Here is a 26689-nt window from a genome sequence, read left to right as displayed (position 1 = left end):
GATCATAATGAGCTCAAAGCTTGGGAACAATATTACACTACCACTTTCTATGCTTTGTATACTTTGGATTAATTGATTTTTACTGCTTTAAAATATAGTTCACCTTTGTATTAAATCGCGAATTATTTCTTGTTCGGATTAAATGACTACGTATTTTCCAACACATTGATACTGAGTTAGTAATTTTTCAAAAGAATTTCATAATATACTTATCTAGGTAAAAGGAATAATGAACATAAGAAAACCAGGCGTCTAAAACCAGGCTTCCACCAACACAAGGGGAAAAAGGACCTTTGAATGGGAAAAGGTAGGCCCAAAGTACGGGGGGAGAAAGCACCAAACCAAATCCTTGCTCTATCAGTTATAGAAAATTGAATTGAAATATTAAAATAAGAAGTCCGGCCAAAAATTAAAAATTGAAAAGTGCAAAACCAGAGAGAACATGTGCAAGAGGATGCGAAAAGCTAAAAGCTGTATGCCAGTCACGAGTAGATTTTTTCCATTACTTGTTAGATGCCAAAAAGTTTGAGCTCACTTGAAAAGGAAATTAGAGAGTCATGTACACTTAAAAAGATAAAGTAACCTTCCCAAGAGGGGGGAAAAGAAAAAAAAAGACATTAGCCAAATCACGGGCAAGGGCCAAGCCTATACCACCAAAAAGCTCAAAGGGCTTTTCCCTGTTATTTTTCACCTCAAATCAGAGAACACCCATTACTTGAAACATGTTAGAACAATCAGACTTAGGGTCAACAGTAAGCTCATCCAGAAACCTCAGTCACTGCAAGAGCAAGAGAGTCTGAAACTTCTTCGGCCACAGGAGTTTCAGGAGTTGCATAATTCGACTTCAAGAGTTGCGTGTAGTTAAACTCAATTTGCAGTCTATGATGAAGCGGTGCTGATGATGCTAAACCTTTCTTCACATCTGCTTGCAATTCCCTAATAGGGATTGCGGCCAAAAAGCTTTTGATGTACTCTTTGCAAGCTTCCTTCCCTCTGCACGCAACCTCCTCATCCTCCTCGCTCTTCTGCTTCTCCTCAGCCTCTCCCACAGGAACCAACTCTTTTCCATTAACTTGTGGGCCCTGTTCATTATCCCACTCTAATACTGCCGCAACAGTTTGCCGTTCACCGCCTGGTTTCTCTTCAGAAGACAGGGCAGCATCTGGTATTTTGTATATTACAGTGCTGCTGTCAAATTTTAAAATATATGCCTGGTTGCATCCTTCATATAGTCTCTCCCCCAATGTGTCGATTATGTAATAAGCATCTGCTTCAACTTTGAGGATGAAAAAATGGTCGTTCCAGCTAACAATGTAAACATGGGGCTCACCGTTGTTAGGGCACTCCTGTCCAGCTCGACAAATCTCATCCCAAATGTTATCAAAAGACATCGCCCCATGAAGAAAGTCAAATCTTTCCTCATCCACTCCTTCAGGGTGGAAAAAACCAATGAAGGACCTTTCAGGAACCACAGAAAGTGGACGAATTCTAGCTTGAACAACTGTTTCAAGATCAAAATGCTTGTCAGGGAATCGCTCCCTGTAGGTCTCATTTTCACATAGATTCCTCCATTCTAAGGAGCCTTCACGAATTAGACTATCAAATTGGGACTTTATAGGCATGAGGTCATGGTTGTTCTGGAACCAATCAGCAATTACAGCAACAAGAGCTGTACATGCACTCTCACCAGCAGCCCGTTCACTGCGCTGATCAATTGAGGCAAAGAAGACCTGGGTCTGAAGCTTCATATGACCATCTCGGCTTGTCACTTCTTTTTGCTCCCAACTGCCGATAGCAAAATTATCATCCCCAAACTCAGAGACTGATGACCGATTTGCACACGAGTCATCTTCAGTCTTGTACCACTGGTAGAAAGTGTGAACCAATATTGTTATTGATAGGCTTATCAAGTATCAACAACAGTATGCAAAGCAGAAAGGTGAAGTTAAAAGACTAATAATTTAAAAAAAAAAAAATGCACGTGTATCTAGCATATTCAACATTAGAAAATGAAGAATGACTTCATTATTTTTATCATCTTGAATCACTACTTTTAAATGTTGAGACCGGGACTAATGGAGAATATGATGTTGATTTTCTAAAGATTAAGATGGACAGAGTTGCAACTGAATCTTAGACATATACATGATTCAAAACTTAATCCCTAGCCAAGTAGGAACCAACAAATGTGATTTCTAATCACTAATCTTTAATTGCAAAGTCCTCAGGATCATCTAGAAAGACATGATTCTGCGACAGTAAAATAGATTAGCTTATGGAGATTATAAAGAAGAAATATGTTGGAAGTAGATTCTCACCCCAAGGGAAAGGGATTCATCAGAGCTAAGTTGCCTACGATCAAAATCTATGTCATCACCACCTTCTTCTCCATAAGCCTTCTTTAACAAGGGTTCTCCCTTTGCTTTAGGAGATCTGAAACTTAACTTCCTTTTCCTCCAGGGAAGCAAGCTGCGCTTCGAACTTTGTAATAAAGAAGGGTCAGTGGCTGGCACTGTCAAATCTTCCGTCTGCAAACACCCAACATCTGATTTGCGATTGCTGTAGTAAACCCAATCCTCATCATCGCCATTTACCCTCAGGCTTGAATAAAATAATCCTTCAGCATTTGCATTGGCCAGTTTTCCATAACTGAATGACTTCCTGACATTGGAACCATCTTTTCCCTCGTCTGACTCTCCTTCCTCAAAATCATCGAGAGAGTCAGAGTCAAAAGGATAGCTGTACTCACCATCCTCACTACGGACAGAGCACCTGCCTTCACTGCACTCTTCCTCACGGCATGCCTTTTTTGGTTTCCTAATGGATACATACTCTGTCAAAATCTTGACTTTCCTAAGTCCAGCCTTGATTGCAGAAAGGTCATCTTTTTCGGCCAGTGTAGTTTCTCCTGACTCGGTTGGTGATGGTACTGGTGCTACAGATCTCTGAACTATCTCTGTGTTTTCTTGAGCAGCCCTCAGCTCTACCAAGCTCATTGATATCTGCAGGATCAGGAAATGTTAAGCACGATTTGAAAATTACAAGGAAGCACAAAATAGAAAATTAGAATAACTGCTAATCCTAGCAACCTATACGGAAAGATTACAAATTTTGTATGTCATCTAAAAAAGGACAATCAGGCAAAAAGAGAGGTGGACGTACACAAAGTGAAGGAGAAGACTCGGAAGAACCTCCTGGGGGTGTGAGAGCGATGTTCAAATCAAAATCCTTCTGATCAGTTGCAGATGCAAATTCAGCAACATTCACTAACGCTGTTCCAATGACGGGAACCTTGCTCTTTGGCTTTTGATTCAATCCCTGGTATGCAAATAAACCAAATTTTTATTTTGAGAACTAATCCAATCGAATTAGAGCAATATAGTGGCCAAGTATTAGACAAATAATCCGCAATTGAAAGTTTCCTGACAGACAAAAGCTGTTATGACCAAACGTCCGACTAAATTCCAAAAAAATCAGTTCTAGAAAGTTATGAAGCCTCTGATCATCTTCTCTTGTATATCTAAAAGGACATTAGTAGATATGTCATCAGTAGCATAGTAGCAAAAATTAACACGACCCTATCGACATCTGATGAACATGAGATAAGTGAAAGAGATTTTCCTTTAAGGCTAATATAAACAAATGCATCCCTGACCAAAAATCAAGAAACGCGAAAGGAGGCCCGTAGAGAGATGGTGAAAACCGACAAACCAAACCAAAATGGAATACCGGCCAAATAAAAAATAATTATAAAAGAAGAATTCTTCAATTTTGATTCGCGCAATAAAACTCTTCATCAAAACCCAGGAAACATTTGAAACCGATAACTTGGGGGAAATTAGAACGGCAAGAAAATGGGAATAGAAGAAAGAGACTGACGTTAAAAACAGTGAAAGCGATCTCCCAGGGATGAAACACATTGTCTTTATATGCCGATAGATTGCATAAACTACGGAACTCCTCGTCCCACACGACGACGGCGTCAGGGGCGACGGCTTCGACGCCGACCTCCTCGTGAAGTTCCTAGCGACGGCAGTCCGTCGCAAGGAGCTCAAGGTCAATTTGGGACCTTTCCACCTAATCTCAACCGTCAATTTCCTGAGCCCATCAGCCCCTTTCTCCGGAGAGTCCCGCAGCAGATCGCAACCCTCCAACCTCTTGACAATCAAGGTGACCTCATATTTCCTGGAAACAAGAGGAGGCCAAGGCCTCCACTTCATCATCTTGACCACCATTTCGAGCTACCCTTGTGGGCTGCAGGTCTCGGGGAGGAGCAAACAAAAAAGAAGAAGCAGTCTTCAAAAGGGTAAGGGTTAAAACATAAAGGCGGGAGCGATCTGGGAGAGATGACCGGATCTTGAGGAATCAAGAGAGAAGTGAGTTGAAGAAGAGAATGGAAGGAGGGGGTTAGCCACAAAATACCTCCGCAGAAATCGAGGGGGTAGAAAGGGAGAAGATGCCGTTAGAGGAGGAGAGAGAGTTAAGACTTCGAACAGAGTGTGAAATAGAGAGAAATGTTATAGTAGGTAAGGGAAAGGGTAGGGGAAGGAGTTAACGTGGGTTAAACTTATATAGTATGCCTTAAAAAACCTGCCTCGAGTGGTTGGATTCTACGATGGTTAATCGTTTAGGGGTTGTTTGGTGTTACCATCTACGTTGCCCCCCCCATCCGTTCTAAATACAACAAAGCTTCGTTGGGCTCAAACTTCCCGTTCTCCATGTTCTTTTTTATATAAAAAGTTGTTTTGAATAAATTTGATTGTTGACGGCCAATACGCTTTTTTTATTACTTAGCATAATAATATGATTTGTTGAGAAATAAATTAATTATGATTTAAAATTAAAAATATTTTAATTTTTTATTTTTTCGAGGTTATATTTCAAAAAAAAAAAACTATCTATCTCCCCCTTTTCGAGCTATATTCCTTTTCCGTGAAAGAGTGAAGGGCAGTATTTTTTTTAAGATTATATCTTAACTGTATATATTCGTATCATTTCAATTTTTTAATATTTTATCCTAATTTCCAAATCAAGATAGAAATCAAACTTACACATTCTTTAGCCGGTCGTCTATTGTTTTTTTTCCCCCCTCTTGTGGCCTAATTTCATCTATCATTTTTTACTATTTTACTTTGGTTTTAAAAAAGCAGGAGTTAGTTGCTTTTGGGTGAGGATTCAGGAATAATGACTTGATTTATCAACTAAGTATTGCTTAAATAGTCCATTCCACCGAATCCTTCTAGACTTTTTTCCCCAAAAGAATCTTTTGACGTTAATGTTTTTTTAAATTTTTGGTAAGGAAAATAAATCTGAATGCTGATCTGCACAAGAACTCATTCTGCGCGCATTGACGGCACCACATCTGTTGAGGACTGAGCAACCTTTTTCCATCTACTTTTTGTTGCTTACGAAGCACCGGGGGAAAAAGTCGCATTGTCAAACTATTACTTCAAGTATATACTAATTCTTTCCAATTCAGTGACATAGTAGAAAAAATCAAAAAATACCATAATAATATTAGAAAAATGAGAAATAATTAAAATAACAAAGGCCTAGGCAACACAAAAAGCGGATTAAGAATCCAATCCAAGTGTAACAAGACTTTTTGGCACCCATACTGAAAAGTGATGAGATGCTAATAAACAACGACGTGCGCTTTAGGGACGACTATCCATGACAGTGATATGATCACCACATATATCTGCACCACGAAAAAAAAAGAAAGATGACGAGTTAGGTTTAGGCTGCAAATATTGGGGAAAATTGTGGCCAACACAAATAGGTGGAATAGAAATTAAAGCCAAGGCTATGAAATGGACAAGACGATGCAGCTTGATGAAAACAGACAAAACATGACAAGTAAATAATAAAACGTTGAAAAGACTTGATATGTTTGTGCGTGTGCGTGTGAAACCTAATAGGGTTCACACTGAGCTTAGTTCATGGCGGTAATATTCATCACTAGTCCTCTCACTTTCATATATATGCTGATGGTGGCAAGGAAAGGAAGGCCATGTAAATCAAATCAATGACTTATTGTGCTCCAAACATTCGTAATCTGTCTCGTGCACGCGTGCGTGTGTGTGTGTGTGTGGATATTTCTCCCGACATTTAGACTCTTGCAAATCTATTTGTTACAATCCTTAGACATTAATTCACCACTATTGACTCGGTCGGGCCAAACCCGCACAAGAAATAACTTCGACACGAAATACCAAACCCAAGCATATCCATATGCTTGCCTTTTTAGGATATGCATGCTTAATCACAGTAGCGGATTGCTTCCATGTTTCGGCATTTCTTGTAGCTTTAACTTTATTACTTGCTGTTAAATGTAAAAGTTTGATGCATGCATTGGATTATTTGTTTCTTTGTTTTGTTTTTTGCCTTGTGGGGAGAGGGAGGTATAGCACCAGTGCGAGGTTTAACTTCACGTGCATCACATGGGTATCGTTTGGAATTTGATATCTAGAGATACGTTTACTATTTTGCTTGTAAAGTTGGCTTGGGATCCTCTGCTCCTCTCTCCCCCTCCACATTCCCTCCTGTAACGACTCAGCTTCGCCGTGTCCCTTTACAGCCTGGCTTCCTGTATCAAATTCCCTACAATATCCTCTCCCTGTCGTCTCCCTCCTCACTTTACAAACCCCTTCGTCAACCTCTTATTTGGCTTCATTGTCCACCTCATTCTCCTTGTCGTCATTTCTGTTACTAAGCTATTCAGCTGATGCCTCCAATATAGGATTTGAGGAATGGTCAAAAGTTATTAAAGTGTTTTTTTTTTTAAATTTCTTCAACTGCCTTATTCATAATTCAATCTTTAATTTTTGTCAAGAGTTTGGTAACAGTATGATTTCATTTTTAATGATGGCAAATAATAATGGTACTCTTACTGAAGAAGCATAGGCAAAAACGTGTCGGGTAACCCTTCGCCCGGGGCTGTTGGATGATGATGCATTGCGTAGAGTGTGTCCTAAAAGTCTCCCCTTTAATTGTCTCTTGGATTCAATGACCTTCTATTTACGTCTTCACTAACTAATAATGTTGCATGATAGTATCAACAATTTCAAATTCTACACGTGTTTAGTTATAATTAATTCCATCGTGAATATTAACACGCACTGCATAGAAATTGAAGGAATTTTAACTTCTTGTCAACCCTTAAATTCAAGTAACTCCATCCTCTCACACGTGTGTCTAGATATTTGGTACAAATACACGACTTTCGTTGCTCTCGTGTAGGCATGACTTTTGCTTCGATTCCCTGCCAGTAAAATTGGGAAGGAACGTGAAATTGATTTAATTGAGATTCCTTTAGTTTTTAGTGAGCAAATAGAAAGCTAACAGGGATGGAAATTAGATTCCCGGCATGGGCCGTGGGATATGATAACATCATGGATGATTTGAGTAGGATGTGGATATGTACGTAGAAATAGTCCAGTTTGAACATTACAAATTATATATCATAATCATATATACGCACGTATATATACTATATTGCCTTGGCGTGCATGTGAATTGAAAAGGATGGAAAACTTTGGCGAGCGCCTTTTTGTCAAATGGTGGGCACTGTTAATTTACGTGGCCTTATTATAAGTCAATGAATTAAATTCATCAAATAAATAATGGAACTGCTCGTTTTTTTTTTAATATCATTTTACATCATATCTGTCCCAATAGTCCAACATTTGAGAGCGAAATCTGAGAATTTCTCCGACTCATTCTGATACACACACGCCCACTCGAATGGAATATGCTATCGCAGAATTTCATATTTTGTTTCACAACTTCTTCGGTTTTTTTTTATGCCAATGGTTGTAATATTACTTTCTCAATATACATCATATAACGTAAAACAATTAAGTATATAATTGTAACTTCACCAGATAAACTAACACTGCATGACATAGCGGGTGATATTATTGTTTCCAATCATAGCCAACAACAAATAATAAGACTGGTCTTTGAAGGAAAGCAGGGGGAAGACAAATGCACCACGTATAAGAGTTTTTTTTTTCAAAAAAAAAAGAGAAAGAAATTTAAAATTATTAGGTTTTAAATCAGATTTAATAACAATACTTTAATAGGTTCTGATAATATGGAACTTATAAATAACAACACACTTTTATAACTTTTTTAATTTAAGATTTAGTAATTTAAATATCAATATCAATGGAGAATTGGAGATTTGGAAGTTGAAGCCCCAATGATCCCTGCTAAAAATCAAAACCCCACATGAAAGCAGCGGGTGAAGAGATAGCCACGAATAATAATAAAAGATGTCAAAAAGGTGATGTGAACCCCACGGGAGAAAGAAGACCTCAGAGCAACGACGGCCACAGGCCTCAATTCACAAAGCGTGCGTTTTGGGCCTTACCATCACGGTTGGCGTCGTTTTGAGGCTGTTGAGCTCAAAGTAGAGGCCCGGCGAGACGTCGTTTTCGGCTAAACTCAAAGTAGTTACCCTTCCCGTTGCTGAGCAGCATCTCACGGAATAAGCTTCAATATCCCACCCATCCATCGATCTATCCATTAATTAATCCATTAGGAATAATAAAAGCTGTCAGGGGCTGGCGCATTCATAAACTCAACGGAGAACGTTAAATAGTTAAAATGTCCCCATTCCAATTGAGGGATTTGACCATTTCAAAATGTGACGCGAGGGGTAAGTCCGTCTTTTGGGGAGTGTGCTGACAGACAAAAGGACACCGGACTCCAGCTGGCCACGAGTTTATGGGTCACAACTCAACTCAGAAGTCGCAGATCTCATTTGGAGCTTTTCGATTTAGCTTTCATTTTAATTTTACTTTCAGAGTAAATTAACACCTAATCTATAATTCTGATAGTATCTGTTGGCAAAAAAAAAAAAAAAGAAATCTGATCATATTTTTCAAATGCATATCGTATCTTTGGCCCAAAAAAAAAAAGCATATCGTATCGTAATTTTATTTATAATACATTTTACATTATATATTATTTTTATGAGAGACCTAACATCTTAATGTTTCTTTAGTTATACTGAGCACTTTGAGTATTACAAACATCATAAATAAAATTAGAACGCTAGAAACATTAAAAAATAAGAAAAATTTTAAAAATATCTTTAAAATTTCAAAATCCTAAATCAGAAGTAACTATAAAAAGTGTGTTGTCATTTGCTTTTCGAATATTATTAATTGTTATTAGAGTATAGTAAATAAGATTAATTTAAAATTTAAAAATATTTTTTTGGGATTCTCCCAAAAAAATAATATCAAAATTCTAGTTGCGTTGTAAATAACATTAGAATGCTACATCACCTGAAAAATAAATTTAAGGTGATAAATAAACAAATGGCCACCTCAATAGTTGACTGTCCAGTGAAGGTATTTTGTTCGGCGAGCTAAGTCAGGTCTGGGGTTGGACCTGGATTCAAAAGGTTGTCATTGAGTGGGAAACAGTGGTGGTAGCGTTTTAAAAAATGAGTAAATTCATAAGGAAGCAAGCATGCACATTATTGTCGGAAACAGCTGCATGGTGTGTTTTAGTCTCAAGATTCTGCATCAACACATTCTGGACTGAAAGCAGGGATGCAGAGAATGATAAAATAATGACGGAGGAGAAAGTGTGAATTTGGAATCAAAAGGTACGTGACAGGCACAAGAAAAAAAAGAAAGGAAAGGGATTCAGCCATAGCCACTCAGACATGGGAGGAAAGTATCATATACACTTATTTAACAAAAATACTTAGAAAAAAAAAACAACATTACTCATTTATCATTAAAAAAATTAAATTAACAAATTTTCTTAATATTTATAGATTAATTTTTTAGGTCTTATGTTTAGTAATGTTGTTGGCAGCAACTCAACAGCTGGTAAGGCCACCTAATTCATGTGCTCGGAATCCAAGAAATCTGCATGTGCTCGCTTCACTCTCTTCCCTCGCAAACTCCCCTCAATGCTCCTAATTAACCTGTTTCGCTTTTTCTTTTTTATTCTTTATCCCAAATACACTTCACACCTCATTTTAACTTTACATTAATGTAATCACGGCAAATTCCACGACAGGTTTGCGTATACTATCTCTCATTCTTAATATAAAAATTAGTTTTATATTTAATTTAGTTCTGAATATAAAATTCTGTATTCCATATTTATTTATTTTTTTTAAAATAATTCTTATAACAGTTACACAGGTTAAAACTTTTATTAAATAATAGTTCTAGCTAATATACATAATTAGTAAAAGTATTCTAAAGAAGATAACATTTATTTATTACAAATAATTGACTTGATTTTTTAATTTACTTAAATGAATTAACTAATTTTTATATTAAAAATAAAAAATAATACTAGAGTATGCTTGTCCCGTCCGCTGGAACCAGAGCGAATCCCACGCCAGCTGCATCCGCGATCCACCAACTAGTCGTTTGAGCGTATTCATTCTGATTAATTAGATTCAGATTCGGATTATTCAATTCGAAGTTTGAAAATGTTTTTAAAATATACCGAATCAATGTAAAGCCTCAATTTTGAAATAGTGAGATTAAAACTAAAATACTCATGGATTTCCATGGTTTATTTTATTGTTTCTGAAGACGAAACAAAGTATAACGAGAGCACTCTGCTTCGGTCCAAGCACCAAAGCTCTCGGCTAATTATTAAAGTCCCGGCTAAAAGTTCATCGTTAAAGCGAAAACTGGTAATTATAATTTCATTTGTTTGGCCAATAAATGGTTGTTGATTATATTTTGAATAAGACTGATCATGATTTGACCTCTTAAGAATCTTAACCCGTAAATACCAACAATTCCCACTCCAGCTCTCTACTGGAAGCATGGGGAAGCGAAAAACAGGACATAGAATTTTTTTTAGTGACTAAATAGGTTTTTTAATAAAAAAATAAATTTATAACGCAATTAATAATTACTGAAATTTATTGAAATTCTACTAAACTTATTATTTCTGCAGCCCCCATCTATCTCGACCAAAAACTAATTAAATCCATCAATTATTACTTTTAATTGTTGAAAATGTTAATATTTTAAACTATTATTCAGTAAAATGCTATTTTTATATTACAGGGATATCACATCTCAAAACACTATTCCGTGCTAAATGATAAAATACCCATAAAATATATCGCACACGTTTAAAATGATCCGATAATTAAACTAAATAACATACTGTCGCACAAACTTTTTTCCCCCGCTTTCCAGATAACGGAAGGGATGCGAAGGCAAAGACAAATCATTATCCATGGTTAGGCCAAGGCACAGCAAAAGCTATATAGCTATTTAGAGATCGTAACACAATAGTTAAACACACGCACACATTGAAAGCAACGGATAACACAGTTACGTGGTGTCGTGTGGAGAACCCAATGACATAAAAGGGACAAGAGTCAGAGACCAAAGGGCAGGCCGAGCACAAATAATAGTACTAATAAAACAATAAAGCTTCCATTAATTTAATAATAATTAAAAAAATCTCTAAACAAATGGATAATATTATATTTATATCATCTGGCCTAGGCCGTCTGCCTACTCCTGCCATTAAACCAAACTTTGCGATAATATTGCCCACCCATCCTAAAATTCGGCTCTGCAAATCAATATTAATTAAATGCATAAATATGTCAAGCACCATTCGTCGTGATCCTAAAATATTGAAGCAATTGATTGGCCCCTAGCCCCCATTGGTCAACTGATCCCTTCCCACCACCAAGTGTTAAATAATCCGATGGAATTTGTCCATTTAATGGAACAGTTCCATTCACCGAAAAATCAGGTCGTGCCGATTAAATTTGATGAGAAGCTATCGAATTAAATTGAAAATTCATAATCAGCTAAATGAAGTTAATAACATGCTATCTTATATTCTCTTCATTTTGAAATAAGGGCTTTTTTCGATTAAAAGGCATATACTACATTTGATTCTAATTGTAAGACTTGGTTTGTAAACTGTAAATGAGGTTTTATAATTAAAATTTGAGATCTTATATAATAAGTTAATAACACATTAGACTCTGATTCGTCAATTATAGCGGAATTCTTGAAATGCGAATTGCTTCTTAACAGCTCCGAAAATGGCCAGTGCGGGCTGTCATCACAAGAAAGGCACGCAAGACAATTGTGTTTCAGGCAGTATTAATCAGCGTAATAAAAATCGATAATAGCAGGTGGTTTTCACGGCCATTTCAGTCATCCACACATGAACTCCCTAATTAAACTAATATCCGTAATTTATGTAACCCAGTGATTGAAAAGAAGTGATTCAATCAATTACTCAGTGAAAGTAATTAAATTAAGGGATTTAAGAAAGGGGAGGAACTGATATATGCGAGGGTGTGGATATTTAATTTGGACATTCAATTCGAAATTCAAATGGAAACTCGTGCCAAAACAAATTCAAATGGAGACATTATTATAAACGCCATTAAGTATGGTTGAAAATGAGAAGGCATGGAAAGGTCCACGGGTTCCACTTTAAGGCACAGAAGCGGGGAGCATGGAAGTGAAAGCTGGGGAGAGAAGTGAGATTTTGGCATGTTTGGTATCAAAGTTAGCTTCCGCGGAAGTCAAGTTTCATTAAAATTGGTGAAATTTATTTCCTCAGACAAACCTATGAAAGTCTCTGTTTGAATCCATGGAATTGACTTATTTTTTTCCGCAGTGTAAAATGTTTTTGTTTTAAAATAATGTGGCACAGATGTCGAGTTTTTTTGAGAAAGTGACCGTTGCCGGAGGCAGCTATGGATGGTCCGGCGGTGGTCATGGTTTTGCTTGGTAGGAAGAGGTTTTTTCCACCGTTAGGACATTTTGGTAACTTCAAATAAAATTCCTGTACATGAACTTTGTGAAGGAATCCCAGAAGCGATGCCTTCCCTGTGAAGGCCAAATTCTTTTCATGCTCTCCATCCATATATAGTAGGTCCCCACTATACTCAATTTGATTGCTTCTCTTTCTATCTCTGCACGACACAGGCTTCTCTAATAGCTATCCACCTAGCTTGTCGCTGCGAGGGTCAGGAATATGCTTAGCCATGTGGGGTTGGGTTCTTGGAGAATTAGAGACCAAGCAAATGATCTCAACTGGACTGGCTGGCTTGAACAAGAGTATTTGTGCGACACTGAGATTTAACTTTATACCTGACAGAGAAGGCAAAGGAAGGCCGGCCATGAATAATGTTTGATGAAGATAAGGTTTGAATTTTGTAGTGCAGGTGTCATGATTGGTAGCGAGCAAGTTTGAGAACACGTTATATGATAAAGTGGCACGCACACACCACTCGGAATGATACACCCGCATGTTCCACAACACATGCAACGTCTCAATCCATACTCTCCATAGAATGCTTTCTTTCACGCTCTTTTGTGTTTCTTGGCGGTGAGAAGCATGCTTTCGCAACCGCCTTGTTAATGAAACGGACCTATCAACCACGAGCTGTTTTAATGGCAGCGCCATATCCCCCAAACTTCAATATTCCTGCCACACCTAACCTGGAAGGTCGAGACTAAAAAAGTTCTCGGTAACTCCATATTTATTCTGTATACCGTAAAAGTACTTTTAAAACTATAATTTTATTTATATCCAAACACTTCCAAAGAGTATTGAAGAACTGTTTCTTTTTCTTTTTTGTTTTGTTAAAGCAAATGTGTCATCTTAGAAGCAATTCTATTTGAACCACTATTAGGCACTAAATGTGAGCATATTTCCCAGTAAGGATTTAAATCTTGATTCATCATATTCCTGCCACACCTGACCCGGTACTAAGGGGGTTTTAGGTAACCCTAAAAATACTTTTTTTTTTTTTCAAATCGAGACAAACGCTTTCACATATTTACTTCATATACCGTAAAAGCACTTTTAACATTATAATTTTATTTGTACCCAAACATCCTTCTATTAGAAATGATCCTATTCAAGGCACTCTTAGGCACTAAATATGGACACTTTTCCTAGTAGAGATTCAAATATTGATTCATTATATTGTGAGGGATTAGTCATTTTCTCTAGACCTACCTCCACTAGTAGAACTTTTTTCTTTTTTTTTTAATAGTCATGGACTATAGAATCACGGAAGCTTTGTTCAGCTGGCACTCTCTGGTAGTCAAGCCCAGACTCAAGTGCAACACGAAAAGGATAAACTTAATGGACCAGAAAGTCTGAGAGCCAATTCGAAATATTTTGACAACCAATTCGGAATATTTTGATCTTATCTGGATCCCTACTCTCTTGTTGGGCTTTTTCTTGGTCATTGACTTATAAGCATTTAAGCCCGATTTTACCACTGACCTTTTCATTTTTCCGTGAGCTCGGCCCAGATGTTTAGCCTTTCTGTTTGGCGGCATTTATAGCTAATATGCAACAAAAAAGGGATGGCTAATTAATTATGATTATAATTATTGCTGCCAATGTGTGTATATTGTTGGCGAGCGATTTATAAATATCTCTGTAAGTGCTCTTTGAACTTAAAGACATGTTTTGATCTTTATGAGTCCTCCAAATTCAACTCATCTAAGGTTTTGTATGACAAAAAAATTCATGATTATAATTTTATATACATCAAGTTTTCAAATAAATTAGAGGATTCAAATCCTTTTATATCTGGGCAGAAACACAAGGCAATTTCAACATGTCTATTGTGTTTATTTGAAAACTACAAAAATCAGAAATGATATAAATGCTCAATATTATCTCGCCTAATAGAATTACTTAAATCGGTGGCACGATGCTTTGATAGTGATAGGGCTTATGGACGAGTTATTCATTTATTGTTTGATGTTTGATGATGGACAAGGCAACTCATCTATTTTTCGTTATAGAAGTTACTTTCAAAGTGATGTTAGTTTCCTTCTTTTGTAACAGGCCGAAGCGCAAAAGGTCACCTTTTTCTGTTTTAGGTAAAAAGTATCAAGCCCATTAGCCCAATGACAACATGGATGGCCCACAAGTTCATGCGACCGTAGGTGATCATCTTACAGCCAGCATTGCCCGGCATGTGTGAAAAGGGGTAACCGGACCGGACGGAGACACCCCTGGAACCATCCAGATGAGATTGTCTAACCTTACTCTTCACATTCGCGCGTGTGCTATACCGCCACCCCCTCTCCGCGCCACCTCCGACTTTCAGCGCGTGCGCGTCCCTTTTCAGGTTTTGTTATTTTTTTTTGGGGCACCAGGGTTCTTAAACGTGCGGCCTGCGAGGCAACGGAGTTTAAAGGCTATGACCCGTTTCGCAGAGAAGATCCGCCTTTCTTCCCTGGTCGTCAAACCGACCCGTTTTCTCTCTCAGAAGCTTACTCTCCTCTCTCTCTCCACCTTCCATCTCTGCAAGACCCTTGTTCGCTCTGTACTCAACAAAACCCTCTCCTTCCTCACCATGGACAGTTTATTCACCGATCACGACGATTACTTCTGGGACCTCGATTCCCGTCCCCAACGTCGCTTCGGCCGAGAAGAAGAGCCTCAATTGGAGAATGAGCCCCTCTACTTGGTTCTTTACTGGTGATTCACTTCTTCTTGTTTCCTTCTTATCTCATTTATGATTGCCCATGAAATGAATTAAATAAATTGGAAAATGGAGATGGACTGAAAGGCATTTCTTTGTTTTGCCGTATTCCCCTCCTCCAATCGTTCTTTTTGGAGGGAGGGTGCCCTGAGAGGTTCAGTTACGTCTCCGTGTCGACAAAGACGTAGTCAGCGTCGGATCCTTGTCCCTTAAGCAACTGGAATACCGGTCACCGGCGAAAATTATGGATGAATCAATTCGTAACTGATGTTCCTTTGCTTGCCCTAATGATTTTATCAGTCTTTGTTAACTTTACTTTTAAGATTTTTTTTTTTCGCGCTGCAATCGCGCTCTTCTTTCCCCCTGGATTGCAGGTGGTGGAAGGAAGTACAAGGGGATGCTGATCGAGGAGAACATGTCCTATACACTGTATCAACGAACTCTGATTTCGAGTCTGACTCAGAAATTGTGCTTCAGTTAAGGAAGGAAGACAACCAGAACGAAACTATGAATAGTGAGGTGGGATCTTCAGGCCGTCAATATGCGTTGGTTCCTGAAGGTTTGTGGTTGCGTGCTCTTAAAAGGTGAGCCTTAAAATCAAACTCACGCGCACATTCTGCCTTTTACATTTCCCTTTAAACTCATTTATAGGTCGCTGTTTATTGAAAGAGCAAAATGTTGACGACTTATCGAATGCCTTCATTGTGGTCATCTTTCTGTGTCCCAAGATGGGAATTCTTTATCGCAATTGTGTCTAATGCCACAATGCAAGACCGCCTTGTCTGTAATTTCAAAATTATTACATATAAGCGACATTGTTTACTCATAGAACAATGCCTCAAACTCTGTGTTATTTTATTCATAGCATTGCACCTTCTTCCATATCTGCCTGGCCGATTTGTAAATTTAATTGGTGAACATGTTACATATGTTGACTAGTGAACCTAATCTAGTATTAAATCCCTCCTATAAAAGGAGGCGGCTGTAGTTGTTACCTGCTATAACTTTTAAAAGTTCTATTCATTTGTTTTCAAAAGAAACAGTGAAACTGTGAATAAGCAGCAAGATCACTTTACTATTGCTACCTTAATTAATGCTGAAGTGCCCTTTCATCAGCCAGGGGAACAGAAAATATAATAATGTTCAGAATTCAGAACTGAAATAATGGAGAAAATGAATTCCACAGCCACAGCTTGGATTTCTTGTTAGGGGTTAGCTCACTTGGTGCACATGCCCTTATAAAATTCCGTTGCTATACTAGATGCATCAACCATCAGGTCCTGTAGAATGGGAAGCCATAATGCTTTCACGTCGTGATTCTTTGGCCCCCACACTTCCTCTGTCACCGTAGCAGAACTCATGTGGCACTATTGTTCTATAAACGGCTTCATGTGTGTGTTTTTGGAAATTGAGTTTTGATTAGCATTTCTCTTGCCAGATGCTATCCGCATATTAATTTGAATTCGCTCATTAAGTTTAGGAATAACATTCATCTGTTGATATTTCATGGTGGATCTCTTTTCATTACAGGTTGTAATATTTTTCTGAATTGTTCTTCATGATGACATGTTTTTCAGAAATTGAGTCTGGACTCATTTCACTACTCTTGTAGGTGTAATGATTACGATAATGCAGTGAAGGATTTTGGGAGCCTCTGCTATACAGATGATTGTTCGCCAGATTTGTTCTCCTTGCAAGTTAGGATATTTGTTTCATGGGAAACAAATTCTTTGGTAGCAAAGATAAGCCAAAAGGTTTGATTTTAATGATACTCTTGGTTTCCTCTTCTGGATGGATCTTACCCCACAGATGGCATTTGATTTTCTATTTATCTTTAAGTAGCTCTATGTTACCATTGGCTAACAATAGACAGCATGGTTTCAGGAAAATATGGTTGATGTCTACATGAAAGCCGGCAATATTTTCAGCTCTGAATATAAGCCAGTGAGTTATTTGACAATTAATTTTCTAGAGATGTTATTGTACATGTCCTGGCTTTTATTTATAACATGGAACGTGCAGGTACACATTTTGGACTTCTCCGGCCAGACAACACAATTTTTCATAGACGATAACGAGTATTCTGGGCAACTTGAAAAAGGGGTGAGTTGCAAACTCATCTCCCCTCCCCCAGGGAGGTTTTCCATCACTATATCATGGGTTTGTGCTTCAGTTTGAGGTGATTTGTGCTATATCATACGAGCAAATAGAGACTCAAAAAATTAAGACAATTGTCTAAATCACTTGAATTTATGAATGTCAACAACAAGCACTTTAAGTTAAACTGTGAACAAAGCACAAGTCCAATGGACTCTGTGCTGAAACTTATTCTTAAACAAGAGTAATTGGGGTGGCAATGATGTTTTTTGACCATTCAGTCTCAAGGGCTTTGATACCATGCCACAGACCGTTTCAGCCAAGAAGCTTGTGATTAAATCAAGATAAACCGTGATGCCAATGACTGTTCATTGAGGACTAGGATGTGTCAATTGAGAGCATAAAAATTGAATGAAGTTGCTGCGGCTGCTAAATTTGATTATATATTTAACTTTTACATGGATTGAAATATTTGTGAGTTAATTGACTTCTTGATGAGCTATTTAACTTGTAACCTTCTACAAATTTTGATAGTGGTATTTACTGTAAGAAAAAGATGGTCAGTGTCCTAGGTTGTTTTCCAGAGGATGCTTTGGGCTTTTGATTATAAATTCAAATGGACCCTAGAAATTTTATGGCCTTTTTCCGTAATAATTCCAGTTATCTGTTAGAAAGTTATTGTTAGTTTTGCAACACATGGAATCTTCAGATTCAGTCTTTTTATAACGTTCATGCTTCATCTTTGTCCATGCAGGTTCTCCTGGAGCTGCAAGTTTATGGACTTTCTGATTCTATAACGATTAATGGAAGCAATGAGATGTTTGTAGATAGATATACAGTTGGATGTTCGTCTCACAGTGGCACTGTTATGATGAATGGGACCACTCACAATGTGAATTCCAATGTAACAGCTATCAATTCTTTTCGAAGGAGTAGCTATAAAGCTGTTGGTTCTTTGGGCTTGACAGGATTACAAAATCTTGGAAACACTTGTTTTATGAATAGCGCCATTCAATGTCTGGTTCACACCCCCAAGCTTGTTGACTATTTTCTGGGAGATTACCGGAAAGAAATAAATTATGAAAATCCCTTGGGAATGAATGTACGATTTAGATTTTCTTTCTTGGTTTTACATGGTCATTTCTGCCTCTTTCAAGTATCTTCCTTTTGGCATCCCTGAGTTTCTCTGTTTCCATTTGAAAACTTCTTCAGGGAGAACTTGCTTTAGCTTTTGGGGATTTACTTAGAAAGTTGTGGTTTCCTGGAGTGAGGCCTGTGGCACCAAGAATGTTCAAGATGAAGCTTGCTAATTTTGCTCCTCAGTTTAGCGGTTATAACCAGCATGATTCTCAAGTTAGTACTTTTCATTTGCTATGTGATTTGCATGTTAAAACAATTTTAATTTCCCTGATCCTTCTACTCATAGTCAATGAATTTTGGATAATTTTTTAGGTGAAATAATTTCTTCGTATGTGAGGTGTCTGCAGGAACTTCTTGCTTTTTTGTTGGATGGACTCCATGAAGACCTTAATCGTGTAAAACGCAAACCATATCATGAAGTTAAGGATGAAGATGGCCGTCCAGATGAAGAAGTGGCGGAAGAATATTGGCGTAATCACCTTGCTCGCAATGACTCCATAATAGTTGATTTGTGCCAAGTGAGTCTTCGCCTTTTTTTCTCCTGATGTTATGTGAAAAATCCTATATCCTTGTCTCTTGGCTTTCATGTGTTCCTTAGTGTACAATGGCCTGTAGGTTTCTGATGTCTTAGTGTTAAGAAAAAGAATAGAATAGAAAGATTTAGAGAGAATCAGAAAGTAGAGATTAGAGGAAAGAAACCAGAAAGAGGAGAGAAGAACATGAGAGACTAGGGGAAGTAGAGGAACAGAAGAGGAAACGATAGATGGCAGAGAACATATATGAATAGTGCACTTTCATTAATCTGAACAATAAATCATACATTTGGATATCCTTTGCTGTTTATTTATAATATCATAGGCTTATCTATAATCTATCCTAACAAACTTAACAAACTAACGGAAATACAGTAAAACACGTTGCCTGTCCTTAATATTTAAAATTAATTACAGTTATACATCAGTTTGAGTTTCTATACCTGTGACAGATAGAAAATTGAGAGTCTTGATAGAAGAAGTCCTCTTATTTGTCCCTAGCAGAGGATTTGAGTACAATATGTTGGATTACTGCTTATGAATGGATTGCTGGGTGTGGTGGAAGAAGTTATGGTAATGTAAAACTGGCAATTAGCTAACACTGAGCCCAACTTTCCTATTAACAGGTTCAACAGTAAGTCCTGGAATTTATGTGCTATAAAGTGACGTATTGAAAAATGTATAATTGCCTGTGATTCCAATCATGATTTGACTTTTTGAGAAATCCATCTGGTGTTGGTTTGAGGATCATTTTATTTGTCATATGTTTGATTTTGGATGCTATGCTACTTTGCATGAGATGATTACCTGTTTTAAAAGCAAACTTATTCTGTTCCTTTTCTTATAGGGTCAATTCCGTTCAACATTGGTCTGCCCTGTTTGCAAGAAGGTTTCTATCACTTTTGACCCTTTTATGCACCTATCTTTGCCATTACCTTCTACTACAATGCGGACGATCACTTTGACTGTCCTGAGCACTGATGGGAGTGCTCTGCCTTCCGCATTTACCATAACATTACCCAAGAGTGGCTTACTGAAGGATCTTATTAAGGCCTTGGGTGATGCATGTTCCTTAAGAGATGATGAGACCCTCTTGATAGCCGAGGTAAGAAGTTGTATTTTTAAAGAGGAATTGGATTATATTTTAGGGTATCAATGCATTACTGGTGGAATGAAGCATATTTGAGGTAGTTGCCTTTAATTTCCTGGGAAAGTGCTAACAATTGTCAAGGACTTGCTTACTGCAGATATACAGGAATCGCATCTGTCGTCTGTTGGAGGAACCATCTGATTCGTTAGCCTTGATTAGAGATGACGACAAACTAGTTGCTTATCGACTGCCAAAAGATGAGGCTGGCCCCTTGGTTGTTTTCATGCATCAGCAGGTGACGAAGTAAGCTTTCTAAGCATGATAATGATATTTTAATTAACTATGTCAGTTTTGTTCCTACAGTGTGTTTGTATGTTTTTGTCCTGCGTAAGTTTGAAAATGAAGAACTTAGGTTCCGTTCTACATCGTGTGTGAATTTTACCATTTTAGGTGATCAAAGAATCAAACAAATTGCCCTAGGATGGTAATATGAATGACTTGTACAAAATTAGAATTTGATAACAATTCCCAAAGGAATGTCATCTTAATTTTCTTCATTCTGCTCATTATGAACATATGAAGTACCAGTCCTTCAAGAGACGAGGTATATATGCATGATACTAATTATTAATTAGTTACTTTAAAACCTTCTACGATACTCCTAAAAATTGAGTAGATTTGACTTTTTATAGCTATCAGCTTCGCAAGACGTTTTAGCACATAGTAGACATAGCCTAAGGGCACTTTCATATTTTTCTTTATGTTGTCCGACTCACATGCCATTGCAAACTTTCTGAGAGCTAATGTGTGCTGCTTGTGTCTCAAATAGAATTAAGTGAAACGGAATAAAATATTGGAGGATTATTGTATAAATCTTCATTCCTTTTGGTGTGTTTTTCAGGCGACTAAGTGTGTTTTTTGTATTATTCTACTGCTGGCTATTTACCTGCTCCTTCCTGATCTTTGGAGTCTGCTTTGTTTGCTGTGCAATTTTTTTTTTTTTGGTTCAGGCAGTGCAGTTTGGGGAGGGAGAGGTTGGTAGAGAGTTTGTTTGGCATTCCTATTGTGGCAAGGTTGCCCAATGTTTCCTGTGGATATGACATTCGTAGGGAGTTTCTGAAGTTAATTAATCCGTTTCTGATGCCCTCTGAAGATTTCTTAGATGAGCATGATGATGATATTGAAGTTAGTAAAGATAATGAGTTGAGCGATGCCACTAGCTCTACGTGCTTGGAAGGTGATTCGGATTCAGATTTGGAGGCTGACTTTAAATTCTACCTAAATGCACCGGTAGGGACAGATAATGGGGAGATAAAAATGAATAAACCATTACCATTCACACTGCTACCCAAAAAGCTGGAGGTTGCTGTCCTATGGTCAGATAAGATGATAGAGAGATATGATACATGCCTACTCAGCTCGTTGCCTGAGGTTTTCAAGCCACAGTTATTCAGTAAGAGAACACAAGAATCTGTTTCTGTTTACAGGTGCCTTGAAGCATTCTTAAAAGAGGAGCCTCTTGGGCCAGATGACATGTGGTTAGTATAGATAAACTGTCTTCCATTTTATTTATGAATATGTTTTTTTAAATTATTAATCAAATCTGAGTAATTGGCATTCAAATGCCAGGCTGTTTCATTTTTCAAGTGCCAAATTTTATACGTTAATTTTTGTTCATTATGCCCAAAGGGCCATGCATGATTCAGCTTGTCTAACGTTTCATATTGTAATATGGTGTGCTAATAGGTTCTGTCCTAAGTGCAAAAAGCCTCAGCAAGCGACTAAAAAACTAGATCTTTGGAGATTACCTGAAATTCTTGTTGTTCATTTGAAGAGGTTTTCATTCAGCAGATACTTTAAGAACAAGCTAGAAACATTCGTCGATTTCCCAATCAATGATTTGGACCTGTCAACTTATGTTGCCCACAAGAATAGCCCGTCTTCTCCACATTACGAGTTGTATGCAATCAGCTGTCATTATGGAGGCTTGGGAGGAGGTCATTATACAGCATTGGTTCGTGTAAGTACAGCTTTATGGGAGATGGCTTTTAATCAGTTAAAACAATATTTCTCTTCATTTTTAATTAAGTATTTGATTATTTGCCTACAATAAATTAAATATTTCATTATCCTATCACATATTTAAGACCTGGACAAATACAAACAATGTTGAGGCGTGTATTGACTATAAAAGGTTGAAGGTTTCTGCAGAACAGCTGATATATTTTTTTGCCAGTTTTGTTCTAAAATTAGTTGCAAAATATTATTTTTCGTCAATTTATTGTGGACAGTATAGTGAGTTAATATATTGGCATCCTCGGTTTTCTTTAAAAAGTACTTTGAAAAAGAATAATCAAACAGAAGCTGTTGCTGGCACTCTGGATTGTTAGGTGCTGTTGGTTCTATAAAACCATCTGTGCATATTGTTTATCAATGTTAAAATTTATTATTGGCATTTTGGTGTATTAATTGAAGTTACTCATCCAACTTGTGTTTGCTTGGATGCAGTATGGACATGATAAATGGTACGAGTTTGATGATAGCAGGGTTGTCCCTGCCAGTGAGGACATGGTAAAGACTTCTGCTGCTTACGTTCTTTTCTACAGAAAAGTTTAGAGCCCATTGGGTTGTGATTCACCGAGTGTACAGGGAAGAAAGAAGGATCTAGTCTCGTAAATACCTTAGAAACCACAGGGGAATGAGTAGTAGGTCTTGAGGAGTTTCTCCATTTATTGTTGAGATGATTGGTCATTACATTTCTTGCTACCATGTATGTAAACACCAATCCCTTTGAAATATGAACCAATCTTTTTCGAAACAGATCCTGAAAGAGCAATAGTTAAACAGGATCTCCCCTCCCCCCCCACAAAAAAAAAGGGGGGGGGACTTTTGATTGATTTTTTGTTTTTGTTTGGACAATTTAGCTCATTTCCCCTCATAGGTAATAGAACTCTCACACATAATGCGCACATCCGCCTTCTCTTCTAACTTGGGATGTACGATCCATAATTCCTGTCTTTTCATAGAGATGTCATTTAAACTTCAAATAAACTCTTGACAAACCTTGATTGTATTTGTTAGCCTAAATAATCTTAATTGTTTTCTATCTTTATATTTAGAAGTTCGTGAAATGTGTAAAGTATATTATTCATCTCCCCCCCCCCCTCACGCTTCTAAATTCTAATTACCCAAAATCCTACATGGACCTCTCTTCAAATCTATTGCGATTCTTGTGTTCTGCTACAAGTTAAAAGTTATTCTCTCTATTTTTAAGTGAAACAAACTTTCGTGACATTGTTTTGAGGGGACTGGATTTAGATCTTGACGGGATTTTCATAATTTTGCTAATAATCTATCATATTTCGTATGCGAGGATTATAAAAGTTATATTACTCATGATTTATAAATACTACTATATTTAGTTCTTAATATAAGAGCTAATTTGAGTAGATTAAAAAAATTAGGTAAGTTATATATTTGTAATAAATAGATATTGTCTTTTTTAAAGTATTTTTGTTAATCATATATATTAATTAAAATTAGGGGTGTTCAAGGCCGGTCCGTCCCGGTCGGCTCGTTCCGGTCCCTGTCTTATTGGGACCGGACGGGACAAAAAAAGACTGGGACGGGACGGGACGGGTCGTCCCTGTCCCGGTCCCATCTCGGTTCCTTTTTTTTTTGTTGAATTTTTTGAATTTTTTATCCTATTTATATAATATCATTTTTTTCATATTTTTTTTAAATTTGAGACTATTGTATGGAACTATGGATATATTTATTTAGAGTTTTTATATTTGTTAATGATTTGAGATTATTGATGATTAGAATTTTTAGCAAGTTTTTATTGTGTTAAAAGCTTTTGTTTAGAGTTTTTAATGACTCTTATATGTAATATTTGGAGCTTTTGTTTAAGAGTGCCCAAACAAATAAAAAAGAAAATAAAAAGATGTTTTTATAAGATTTAAGCTCAAAAAAATATAATTAAAAAAATCATATTTTTTTAAAAAAATTTTAAAAATCATATTTTTTGGACGTCCCGGTCCCGGTTCCGGATCCATCCCGTCCCGATCGGGACCGGGACAACCCCGGGACACGGGACAGAAAATCTATCCCGTTACTGTTCATCGGGACGGAACCGGACGGGCTTGTCCCGGTTCCGATCCGTCCCGTGAACAGCCGTAATTAAAATTACCATTTGATGAAATCTTTTAACATGTGTAACTATTACAAAAATTATCTTTTAAAAAAAAGAATAAATATGAAAAATAAAACATATTAAAATCTTCAATTTAAGACCAAATTAAATGTTAAACTACTACTTTATATTAAGGACCAAAGATAGTATAACTAGTTAGTTTTTTATATTATATATAATTTTTTTTACTGATAAGATATATTTTTTTAATCGAAATATGAAATGTACATAATTTAATCAGTAAGGTACGTACAAATCACAGTCTATTATCATTTATGAAAAAATTATCTTGTTCAGTCAACATGTCGACCAAAAAAATTTTGAACATAAAATTTTCGTGTTCAATATCAATCCTAGTTAGGCAAAAGAATCACGGCACCATGTTCAGTGATTGAGCGCCAAGCGATTACAGTTACGGATAACATAAATCATTCACCGTGCCTCGGAACAAGTTTCACCAGATTCATCAGTTACTACGGACGAAGTTTTCTCATTAACCATTTCTTCCTCAGATTAGTATCCAAAGCTAGAAACATTCTCGCTCTTCTTTCATCTTCCAAGAAGTCACAGGCATCCAATATCAGATCGTCATCCATGTCTGGTATAGTCTGAAGCACACTGATTACATTATCTATAGAAAACTTGTCCTCTTTCTTGTTTTTCTTCGTTAGCGAAGAAACTGAGATCGCGACCATCCTATGTTTCAGTATATCTTGCACTCCCCCATTACAATTTCTTGCCCTCTTAGACTCGTTCAAGTTCCGAGGCATTTCAGGTTGATGCCTTTTTTGGTGACCAGGAACGTTCTTTTCGCCACCCAAATGCAATGCTTGCTTCTCTGATTTAGAGAGCATCTGAGTTTCTCGTGTAAAGTTCTTGTCACCATTCATATGCTCTTCTCCTTTATGTGCATTAGGTTGCGGCTGAGCATCTCTGGTAGAAGTCTTGTCCTCAGAAAATCCATTTTTAAGATGTGACTTGCTTATGCTCACAGGCATAGTTTCATTCTGGCATATGATGCACATGGCAGGATAAAAAGGCATGCTTTTCATTTTGTATAGCCGAAAGTTGTGATTTGCCTGCAACAGTGAGCAGGTATGATAGTCAGAATCATTCAAAAAGAAGTACGTAAATAAAGAAACCATGACCAAGAACACGTGGACCTTGATGCATTGATGCCAAGATTGGTCATCAGCCACCACTTTCTGTTGCGTCTTATCCCAACTAAACCCTTCTTTGCCAAGGAGAACCTTAATAGAGCAGTAATGTCTCCTCAGGACATTAAACCGGTTTTTCAGAACAACCTTGCCGTAATGACACTCAAATCTATCGTTGAATGCGTCTATCATGTCTGCCCATGATTTCTTCATGAATGTACGACCAATCTTGTTCCCTTTGCGCACATGGTCCAGCATAACTTCAACAAAGAATTGGTCCATCACCGGAGACCAGTCAATTTTGGTGTGATTGGTCTGACCATCCCCTCTACTTGGAGAACTCTGGTCATCCATTTCTTTTGAAGCTTCTGATAACAGATTACAAATAGTTCAAACCATGTGTGATTCACAGTAATAAATTAAAATTGAACGAGAAAATCAGAAGACTATTTCTTGTAGAACAAACAGACATATCATTCATCATGGTGACATTTTGTTCCTACCTTCACGTTCAAAGTCTACATCAAAACATGAAAGACTATATCTTCCGTCAGCAACTGCATGGCCACAAACTATGCACAATTCGCTATAATAGGGCACGACTTTAGTTCTGTAAGCTTGCAAGTCAGGATGGGCCTGCATATATACTCACGAGCTAATTGCAACGTCAAGTTTATAATTGCTTTTGCAAATGTTCGATGAAAGTGCGTTGTACCTTAACATGTTCATCCCATGTTTTATCATCAGCTATCACCATGTTTAATGTTCCATCCCACCGAAAACCACTTTGACCGAGAAGCATTTTCGTCTCATTGTATTGCTTCCGGAAGCGTTTGAGTCGGTTCTTCAAGACATCCACATCATGCTTAAAACCGAATTTGATGTTAAATTTTTCAGTCATGTCTGCCCAGGCTTGTCTATTAAATGCTTTGCCAGTTTTATTCCCTTTGCGCACATGGGACAGCATAAGCTCAAGAAAATATT

At 37.3% G+C, this 26689-nt stretch overlaps 2 protein-coding genes and 1 pseudogene across 3 annotated transcripts; 1 reads left to right on the top strand and 2 right to left on the bottom strand.

Moving 5' to 3' along the window:
* Window positions 1–455: 455 nt before the first annotated feature.
* Window positions 456–4492, bottom strand: LOC114734164 (uncharacterized; annotated as a pseudogene).
* Window positions 4493–15034: 10542 nt separating this feature from the next.
* Window positions 15035–23465, top strand: LOC114734194 (ubiquitin carboxyl-terminal hydrolase 8). The gene is made up of 13 exons (XM_028921744.1): window positions 15035–15489; window positions 15868–16077; window positions 17106–17247; window positions 17378–17437; window positions 17516–17596; window positions 18345–18692; window positions 18803–18943; window positions 19078–19248; window positions 20111–20368; window positions 20511–20656; window positions 21364–21891; window positions 22100–22373; window positions 22862–23465. The coding sequence occupies exons 1-13, from the start codon at window positions 15035–15037 to the stop codon at window positions 22967–22969; spliced, it is 2922 nt and encodes a 973-aa protein (XP_028777577.1). The 3' UTR covers window positions 22970–23465.
* A 1329-nt stretch (window positions 23466–24794) lies between these two features.
* Window positions 24795–25929, bottom strand: LOC114734214 (uncharacterized). 2 transcript variants are annotated; one of them, XM_028921777.1, is made up of 3 exons: window positions 25712–25929; window positions 25002–25627; window positions 24795–24970 (listed from the first exon to the last, which is right to left on the bottom strand). In XM_028921777.1, the coding sequence occupies exons 1-2, from the start codon at window positions 25916–25918 to the stop codon at window positions 25022–25024; spliced, it is 813 nt and encodes a 270-aa protein (XP_028777610.1). In that variant the 5' UTR covers window positions 25919–25929; the 3' UTR covers window positions 24795–24970; window positions 25002–25021. The 2 variants fall into 2 exon arrangements, with proteins under 2 accessions (XP_028777610.1, XP_028777609.1); XM_028921776.1 differs by having other exon boundaries at window positions 24795–25627.
* Window positions 25930–26689: the final 760 nt, after the last annotated feature.

The sequence above is a fragment of the Neltuma alba genome, unplaced genomic scaffold, assembly GCF_004799145.2.
Source record: "Neltuma alba isolate B1F8T4 unplaced genomic scaffold, ASM479914v2 tig00013081_pilon, whole genome shotgun sequence".
Classification (NCBI taxonomy): domain Eukaryota; kingdom Viridiplantae; phylum Streptophyta; class Magnoliopsida; order Fabales; family Fabaceae; genus Neltuma; species Neltuma alba.
The sequence above is the reverse complement of the archived record's forward strand: the minus strand, read 5'-3'. Positions and strand labels throughout refer to the sequence as shown.